General features: G+C 47.4%; 1 protein-coding gene across 1 annotated transcript in view; it reads right to left on the bottom strand.

The window, feature by feature from the left end:
• Nucleotides 1–97: 97 nt before the first annotated feature.
• Nucleotides 98–10,204, bottom strand: part of cldn15b (claudin 15b) — an 89,297-nt gene continuing 79,190 nt past the window's right edge. Inside the window, exons 4-6 of the mRNA XM_058775098.1 lie at nucleotides 1,131–1,212; nucleotides 790–900; nucleotides 98–619 (exon numbers count right to left, since the gene is read on the bottom strand). Of these exons, the coding sequence (XP_058631081.1) occupies nucleotides 517–619; nucleotides 790–900; nucleotides 1,131–1,212 (296 nt within the window). The 3' untranslated portion in view covers nucleotides 98–516. The remainder of the gene's footprint in view (nucleotides 620–789; nucleotides 901–1,130; nucleotides 1,213–10,204) is intronic.

Here is a 10,204-nt window from a genome sequence, read left to right on the forward strand (position 1 = left end):
ATAAATACTTAATAAATCACATAAAAGTATTTTGAGTGTATTTAAGTGTATTTAACTGCTCAGAGTTATGCACAGCTACAGTTCCGCTTCAGAATGAAAGCATGAGCATTTGAAAGCAGCTGGTTGTCAGTAAGTGTCATGCATCCAATATGTACTGCATTCCAAATGAATGATGGCCTCGTAGAGCATTTAGGAAAGTAAAATACTGAAAAAGATGCATCAGAAAATCAATTGTTTTTCTCCCACCCATTTTAGTGTTTTCAAAAAACAAGCAAACTCACTTGTACACAACTATTTGCATGCAAATACTTTTTAATCTTAGAAAAAATTCCAATAACCTGTTTACATATCTCCATTGTCCAGTTAACCTCAGAGAATATTTACATTAGAAATGTGAGATTTATGCTTTACTGACCATATTGCATAAAAAGGGTCTTGCATTGTGTTCTCTGTTTTGTCTGTAACTTGACTTTGTTGATCCCAGGTATTCGGTAAGTTTCTTACTTATGCATTGAGTCAAACTTGGCTGGAATGGCTATTGGATGTTCCAGAGACAGTCTGAACCATATGGCTGGATTGAGGCTGGTAGGAGTATGATCTGAAGTTCTCAAGATGTGATCTGAACAAACAAAATGAAAAAAGATTGTAAACAGACATTTGTAAAAACAAACAAGTGATGTTACCTGCTGTCACACTCACATGTCTTATGCAGGGTACTAATATAGAGTTACTGAAATGGTTAGTGAATGAAGTGTCATTTTAACGGCATGCGTTGCACACTAAACCCACTTTTTGTCCTCTGGGCTGCGCAATCCACAGGAACACAGCAAGCAGCTGCCACCACATAAAGCCATTGTGGCTGAACTCCAACCAATGTACAGCCCTTCTCCAATTTCATACCTAAAGACATAGAACACATCAAAAGTTACACCGCAGCGGCATTCCAAGACTGCTGATATTTTATGATTGGCCAATTTTGTCTGAAACCGTGCTCCTACTCTTTCAATATTTCTTAATAAGAAAACTCTCACAAATAGGATGAAATGAGATAAAGAAAATGATTTTTTGGGGTCTTAATATTTTCTCTAATAGTTCTACATACTAAGATGATAATTTTGTATTCTACTTACTTTATTCCCGGATAAAGAGGGTCAAAGAATTCCTGAGTGATATTGAAAGCATACCAAGACACTGCAATCATTGTGCACAGACCTGAAACATGAACATTAATTTTGGTTCTTTAGACAAACTACAAAAGGTTTAATCACATTTGCTTCTCCTTTCTTAGATAGTCTATAGTAGGCCTTTTTGAAGACATTTATATTATGAAAACAGTCTTTATATTTCTTTGTGAAGATTTACTAGTTTCAGTTCATTAACATTATTTAATGCATTGGGTATCATTACTTATGCAGTACTTACTAATCTTGACCAATGTTACCCTCTACATATGTTTGTATACATTAATGTATTATGAATAAACAATTAAAGCTGCAGTCCATAAGTTTTGCCTCTTTGTCGCCATCTCTGTTTGAGCGCCCAAGCAACCACCCGCTGTTATAGTGGGAAAAATAAAACACAAACATTCTCAAAAAGAGAGCAAAATTCCTCTTCCGTGTCTCACGAGTGCCCTGCTCCCATGCAGCCAGCCACTCGAGTTTATCCAACCCTTCGCCACGCGGGCCGAGGCCTGGCAGGCCATCCCCGGACTGTCAGAGTGGGTTATGGGGATAATAAAATGAGGTTACTAACTTCAGTTCGCTAGAAGACCCCCGCGCTTCAGCGGCGTGCTCTCCACCTCAGTACGAAGCGAGAACACCCACGTTCTACGCTCAGAGGTGATGATTCTGCTGGAAAAAGGAGCAATAGAAAGAGTTGCTCCAGCTCAGAGCGAGTCAGGCTTCTACAGCCGTTATTTCCTCGTCCCCAAAAAGGATGACAGATCCTCTCGCAGATTTGGCCAGGGGACTGGTTTCTTTCACGTCTAAATTGCCCCCACCACAGACTATTCTTGAGATTTGCCTTTGAGGGAGTGGGTTATCAGTACACAATCCTTCCCTTTGGACTGTCTCTGGCCCCCCGCACTCTCTCTCCCCTCTGAGACAGATGGGAGTCCGCATTCTCAACTACCTCGACGACTGGCTCGTTCTGGCCCAGTCAGAGGTGAAACTTTTATTGCACAGAACCCTCGTCCTCAGCCTCCTAGAGCGCCTGGGACTCAGGGTCAATTTCGCCAAGAGCAAGCTGTCTCCCAGCCAATGTATATCGTTCCAGGGAACAGTTCTTGATTCGACTCAAATGAGAGCCGTAGTCGCACCAGACCGTGCTCTGGCCATGTGAGAACTCGCGACCTCCTTCGAGATCGGTACCACTCGCCCTCTCAAGACGTTTCAAAGAATGCTAGGCCTCATGGCCGCAGTGTCATTGAAACCTGAAATTCCATCACATGCATGGCATCATGGACGCCTGCGTATCGGGGTGAGCCAGGCCTGTGTGACAGCCCTAGCTCCCTGGAGAAACCTTCATTGGATGGAAAAAGGAGTGGCTATGGGAATGGTTTGCAGGAGAAAGGTCGTCACGACAGATGCCTCCAACACAGGTTGGGGAGCACTGTGCGAGGGCAGACCAGCCTTCAGCCATTGGTCGAAAGCGGAGAAGCGGCTTCACATCAACTGCTTGGAAATGCTAGCAGTATGTTGAGCATGCCAGTTCTTCCCGCCAGACCTGAAAGGACACCATGTGCTAATCCGCTCGGACAGCATGTCTGTAGTGTCCTACATAAATCCCCAAGGAGGCCTCTCCTCGAAGCGCCTTTGCCTATTAGCAGAACGCCTTCTAGAGTGGTCTCTACCCCATCTGCGCTCGCTGAGAGCAGCACACATACCGGGCAGATTGAACCACGGAGCGGACAAGTTATCTCGGAGCAATGTCCCCTCAGAGGAGTGAACGCTCCATCCGCAGACGGTTCAGAGAATTTGGGAGATCTTCGGGCGAGGCCAAGGTAAACCTCTTCGCCTAAGGAGGCAACTCTCACTGCCTGACTTATTATTTGAAGGTCAAAGATGCGCTGGCCCACGAATGGCCCAACCTCCTCCTTTATGCTTTCCCCCCGATCGCCCTGATCCCGCAGGTTATCAGGCGAATCAAGGAGCAGGGACACAGGGTCCTCTTGGTGGCCTCCCTGTGGAAAAATCAACCTTGGTTGTCAGAGCTGACTGAGCTGCTCGGGACCTCCTGTCTCAAGCGAACGGGACAATTTGGCACCCTCGGCCCGACCTCTGGGCCCTGCACCTTTGGCCGCTCGACGGGAGCCCGCAAGCTTATCAAAGAGCATGCTGAAAACCACTTCTGAGGCTAGAGCACAGTCTACGCGATGCCTCTATGCCCTTAAATGGTCCATGTTCTCCACGTGGTGCCTAAACCGTGGTGAAAACCCGTCTACCTCTGACATATCGGTGCTTCTGTCCTTCCTGCAGGAACTGCTTGATAAAGGACGTTCCCCCTCCACACTCAAGGTTTACGTAGCAGCTATAGCGGCCTCACACGCCCCATAGCAGGTCAATCACTGGGCAGGGACACTTCGGTTGTCCGCTTCTTGAGGGGTGCCAAGAGGCTGAATCCGCCTCAGCCCCTCACAGTCCCTACATGGGACTTGCCCACGGTTTTGAGAGCCCTGAAGGGCCCTCCCTTTGAGCCGCTACAGTCCACGACCCTGCGCTCACTGTCGCTAAAGACTGCTCTGCTCTTAGCACTAGCGGCAGTCGAGACCTGCAGGTGCTCTCCACTAGCCCTGCCTGCCTGGAATTCAGACCTAACGACTCCAAAGTCGTCCTGAAACCGAGGCAGGGTTATGTACCCAAGGTGCTTTCCACTCCATTCAGAGCTCAGGTCATCACGCTCTCTGCGCTTCCTCCCTCTGATGAGGACCGGGAGTTATCCTTGCTCTGCCCTGACAGAGCTTTGAGAGTCTACTTTGAGCATTCCGCCCCCTTCAGGAAGTCGGAACAGCTCTTTGTTAGCTTCGGTAACCGTGCCAGAATGCTTCCGGTTACGAAGCAGAGGCTCTCCAGATGGATAGTGGATGCCGTTACGCTAGCGTACTCGTCTTTGGGCCTACAATGCCCCATCGGAGTATGAGCCCACTCCACAAGAGGCATCGTCTCGTCGTGGGTGCGGTCTAGTGGTGTGTCTATTACAGAGATCTGTGCGGCGGCCGGCTGGGCCTCACCGTCCACATTTGCTAGGTTTTATAACCTGGAGGTACCGGCCTTACAGGCCAGAATCCTCTCTGCTTAAAGGCACAGTATGCATGGGAACTTTCTGACGGAGAACCTTTGACCGCATGGCTCTCAAGCTCTCTGATTGGTTACTTGTATATTTGGCCCACGGTGTCGGAATACAAGAGGTTCTGGAACGATTATCCAGGCTGGGTGTGACCTCCTTGAGTTTAGCCCATTTTAGCCTTGAGTCTTTTTTATGCTTCCCTTAAGCATTGAATTCTTAAGGTGGTGTAATTGAGTCATTCCTCTATCAGCACGGCGTGATTGAATTGTGTTCCCATAGCATCTTTAGACAAGACGCAGTCCGAGTGGAGTATCGACAGGGAACGTACTCGGTTACTGTCGCAAACTCGGTTCCCTGAGATACGGAACGAGTACTGCGTACTTGCCGTGCTGGATAGCTGCACGACTCGGTCGCCGCTTCAGTCGAAGAAACCTGAGTTCCTATGGTGAAACAGCCGCTTATATAGCCAGATGGCTCCGCCCATTCTGGCGGGCTCCGTCGCCATAGGCTCGTGCAGCTCCGCTGCCGAGCCATTGGTTCGTTTTTTACACACTGCACGAACCAATGGCCGTGCAGTTTCACTGCGTGATTAAATAAGGCTTCAGTCAGAAGGAAAAAAGGCTTTTCCCCGTAGCGTCTTTAGACAAGACGCAGTACTCGTTCCGTATCTCAGGGAACCGAGGTTACGACAGTAACCGAGTACGTTTTCATGTGTGGCTGTCTGTCAGTACACTGGTGTGGATAGGTCACAGATCCTAGCCTATGGCTGTATCCGAAATCGCCCCCTATACTACCTGTAATAGTGCACTATTTGAGGGGACAGCCATTTTAAGTGGTGTTCGAAACCATAGTGGATGTTCTCGAGTGCACTCATTCAATCCCACAATGCACCACAAAAACGAGTGTACAACTGATGTACACTCAACGGCTAGAGATCAAGTCAAGTCAAGTCAAGTTGAGCTTTATTGTCATTCCGCTACATGCGGGGGCATACAGTGGAACGAAATGTCGTGCCTCACAGGACCACGGTGCTACATAAATACAGGCATACAACAATGGAGTAAGACAATATAAACCTATACACAACTATCCTACTGATAGATTTTGACTATAAATATAAATATACTATCTATAAAAAAGTACCTATACAAACTAAAAAATACAAACTATACAAACTATACGAATGCTTCAGATAAGTACTGTACATGTGCAAGGAGAAACATTGAGTTCAAGCAGCTGGCTGGGGAACAGTGCAGGATGATTTGTAGTGCATGAGCATGTAAACATACATATATTACGGAGTTCTTTTGTGGGATTTGTGTACACACAGCAGTGTGTGTGAAAAGTGACTAGTGCGCATAGAGGAGGAGAGTGTGCTACTACAGGTGGTTTGTACAGGCCCACTCACCTGTGTGTAGCACACTTGAATTGCACGTTACATGTTACAGGAGGTAGGGGTTTGTATGGGGGTTCAGAGAGGGGCGGGGTGATTTGAGTTCAGGGCTCTCACAGCCTGGGGGAAAAAGCTGTTGAGCAGTCTGGCAGAGCGGGCTCTGATGCTCCGGTACCGTCTTCCTGATGGTAGGAGCTGGAAGAGACTGTGGGAGGGTGTGTGGAGTCCTTCACGATACTATTGGCTTTGCTGGAGCATCGTGTGAGGAAAATATCCAGGATGGAGGGGAGAGGGGCACCGATGATCCTTGCAGCGGTGTTCACTGTCCGCTGGAGGGTCTTGCGGTCTGCTGCAGTACAGTTCCGTACCAGACAGTGATGCAGCTGGTCAGCACACTCTCAATGGTGCCCCTGTAGAAAGTGGTGAGGATGGGTGGAGGGAGACTTGCTCTTTTCAGCCGGCGGAGGAAGTGTAGGCGCTGTGCCTTCTTGGAGAGTGACATGGTATTGGTGGACCAGGTGAGATCCTCTGTGATGTGCACCCCCAGGAATTTAGTGCTGCTGACTCTCTCCACAGGCGAGCTGTCGATGGTCAGTGGGGGTGATCACGGAGTTTCTCCTGAAGTCCATCACAACCTCCTTTGTCTTACTCACATTGAGGGACAGGTTGTTAGTGCCACACCATTCAGCCAGCTGTGCCACTTCCTCTCTGTAGTGCGTTTCATCGTTGTTGCTGATGAGGCCTACCACTGTTGTGTCATCAGCGAACTTGATGATGTGGTTGGAGCTGGACTTGGCAGTGCAGTCGTGGGTCAGCAGCGTGAAGAGCAGCGGGCTGAGCACACAGCCTTGTGGGGCACCTGTGTTCAGTGTGGTAGTGCTCGAGGTGTTGTGGCCGACACGGACTGACTGAGGTCTTCCGGTTAGAAAGTCCAGGATCCAATTGCAGAGGGAATTGTTAAGGCCCAGCAGGTTGAGTTTATTTATGAGCTGTTGTGGGATTATTGTGTTGAATGCTGAGCTGAAGTCAATGAACAGCATTCTAACGTAGGAGTCTTTATTTTCTAGGTGGGTAAGAGCCAGGTGGAGAGTGGAGGAAATTGCATCGTCCGTAGAGCGGTTCGGACGGTATGCAAACTGGAGCGGATCGAGTGTGTTGGGGAGGCTGGTTTTGATGTTGTGCATGACTAACCTCTCAAAGCACTTCATTATGATTGGAGTCAGTGCTATGGGACGGTAGTCATTTAGACAGGACACAGGTGATTTCTTTGGTACCGGTATGATTGTTGTGGATTTGAGACATGTGGGGACGACTGCCTGGCTCAGCGAGGTGTTGAAGATATCTGTTAGGACATCTGTCAGCTGTGCAGCACAGTCTTTCAGTACACGGCCAGGTATGTTGTCGGGACCCGCAGCCTTGCGTGGGTTGATCCTAGATAGGGACTTCCTTACGTCGGCTGGAGACAGACAGAGCGCCTGGTCGTTGGGAGGTGTGGGCAGTTTTTGTGCAGGTGTGTCATTCTGCATTTCAAACCGTGAGTAAAAGTGGTTGAGTGTATCTGGGAGGGATGTGTCGTCATCACAGGCCTGTGGCGGGGGCTTGTAGTCTGTGATGGTCTGAATAGCTTGCCACAGGCTCCGTGTGTCACTGCTGTCTGTGAAGTGATTGTTGATTTTTTGAGCATATGACCGTTTTGCATTTTTGATGCTGCGGGACAGATTGGCTCTTGCTGTTTTGAGGGCTGCTTTATCTCCTGATCTGAATGCTTCATCTCTGGTCTTTAGCAGCCCACGAACCTCTGCTGTCATCCATGGCTTCTGGTTGGCGTGTGGTGATGGTCTTGGTGACTGTCACATCATCAGTGCACTTTTGGATGTAAGCAGTCACAGTTTCAGTGTACTCCTGCAGGTCTGTGTGGTTGTTGTAGGTGGCCGCCTCTTTAAACATGTTCCAGTCTGTGTCCTGGATGCAGTCCTGCAGTGCTGAGGTGGCATTGTCTGGCCATACCTTGATCTGTTTGTGAACCGGTTTGGCCAGTTTCAGAAGTGGTCTGTATGCTGGGATTAGCATAACAGAGATGTGGTCTGAGTACCCGAGGTGGGGGCGGGGTTCAGCTTTGTATGCGCTCTTAACTGTTGTGTAAACAAAGTCCAGTGTGTTATTTCCCCTTGTTGCAAAGTTCACATGTTGGTAGAACTTTGGCAAAACTGTCTTTAGGTTTGCGTGGTTGAAGTCACCGGCTATGATGAAAAAGCCGTCGGGGTTATTTGTTTGTTGTTCGCTGATGGCGCTGTACAGCTCATGACGCGTCCTTTGCGTTTGCGCGCGGTGGGATGTATACCGCGACAATAACAATGGCCGTGAACTCCGCGGCAGATAGAACGGTCGACACTTCACAAACATAAACTCCACCAGCGATGAACAGTGTTTTGTCACTACCCCAGCATTGTTACACCATTCTTTGTTGACGTACACACACAAGCCACCGCCGCGAGTCTTACCAGACAGTGATGAATCTCTGTCCGCGCGGTAGCAAGTTAGTCCGTGCAGCTGAATGGCGGAGTCCGGGATGTTGTCGTTCAGCCATGTTTCAGTGAAAACAAACACACAACAATCCCTTGTCTCATGCTGTGTAGATCGACTGAGTTGAATTAAGTCCAGTTTGTTTTCCAGAGAGCGAACGTTTGAGAGCATGAGTGTTGGAAGAGCCGGTCTTGTGGGGTTTTCCCTCAGCCTAGCTCGTATACCTCCGCGCTTACCGCGCTTCCGTCCTCTCTCACACCGCTTGCGACGCCGCCTTGTGCGGGTAGCGACAGTAGGCGAGGCCGCGGTCTCGAGGTCCGGCTTCAGCAGTTAACAGAGGCCTCGTAGCTTCTCAGTAGCCGCCGGCGAGAGTTGGTCTTTGTATGCGTTGCCGATATCCAAAAGTCTTTGGCGAACATATTTGAGTTTAGGAGTGATTTCCTTATGAACTAGCGGTAAATTTACACTATTTGGAGACGAACAGACGACATTAAAAGACAAAAAAGCACCGTCTTTGGGACCTGGAGCAGCCGCTGCGTCTGATCGCGCCGCCATCTTGGATCCAACTGTTTATATACAGTTGGATCCAACTGTTAACTGTTAGAGATAATAATGCACTGTGAGAGTCACGCGCCGAATGAATTTCCGCATTGTTTTAGGTCACGCTCAGAAGCACACAGCATAAACAAATGCAAATCACCACAGAAAAAGCCGACCGTTTTACATTAATGTTTTTTGAAGAAGTTCTTACATACGCTTAGAATAAAACAGACTAATATGTAAATCTCTTAAATAAAAAAAAAAAAAAAAAATCGCTCTGTTTGTCTGAGGCTGCAAATATTCATTACTATTCATCTCCTTTACTACAGTGGTACTGATATAGGCTAACTGCTAAAACACATGAAAATTAACCATGGTTTTACTATAGTGTAGCGACCGTGTTTTTGGTGTATGTATTACCATTCGTATAACCACAATCTTATTAAATACCATGGATAAACTATGGTTAGAGTAGCAAAACCATGGCTAATTTTGTAAGGGGAGAATACACTATAGCTAGATCTCAAACAGTGGATCATTGTTATATCGTCATATTGCCCAGTAAAACTGCTCAGTGTTAAGAATTAAGCCATTATAGAGGTAACAGAACTTGAAGCTGCTTTGAAACGATGTGTATTGTGGATGCTATGCAAATAAATACATTGGTTTGACCGAACCAAGTTGAAGATCCCTACTAGCGATGCCGAACATCGATGTGAGCGATCAAATAAATGAATGAACGAAACTTAATCCGTACAAAAAGTGGCCGGGGATTAACAAGCTGCCGCAAATAACATTTCCATATATCATAGGTCAATAACAGGCGGACCGCGGTCCGGGTCCGGACCCAAAAGCCGTCCAATATGGACCCGGACCTACATATCTAGCTTCTATTTCAACTGGCGCAGCTTTTGTAGTCTTTACGGTAGTGGACTCCGGTCCGAATCCGTGAAGGCTTTTGACATAATGAAATATACCAAACGCTAATTTCTAAACGCTAATAAAAGCCGTTTGGGTGCAGTCGTGCGAGCAGTGATGAGAGCAGAGAGCGGCCCGCTGCGCACAGACAGATGGCATTTTCAAAAATTAGGAAGGTTGACGGGTCCTTAAAAATCTTAAATGTTACAAGAAAGTCTTAATTATGATTTCAGGAGGTCTTAAATGTGGGGACTGAAAGATAAGAATTTAAAAAGGCTATGAATAATAAATAAATATGAGCCCTGCATGTTTCAAAGTCATCTGCTTTGCTGCTTTGTGTAGTCTGTCTGTTGGGATTTGTGTACTGCCATTCCCAAAGCGCCACCTGCTGGAAGAGAATGATTTTCCATTTTCAATCAGCCCGTACGTCTGCTGTTGTCAAAGGCCAGTGTGAAAATCAACCCATGTTTTTAAGCAACAAACACGCAGAGTTGTAAATGTGAACTGGTGGATCGTGTTATAAAATGTAAACCATTAAGGCAGTAA

The sequence above is a fragment of the Onychostoma macrolepis genome, chromosome 05, assembly GCF_012432095.1.
Source record: "Onychostoma macrolepis isolate SWU-2019 chromosome 05, ASM1243209v1, whole genome shotgun sequence".
Taxonomy (NCBI): domain Eukaryota; kingdom Metazoa; phylum Chordata; class Actinopteri; order Cypriniformes; family Cyprinidae; genus Onychostoma; species Onychostoma macrolepis.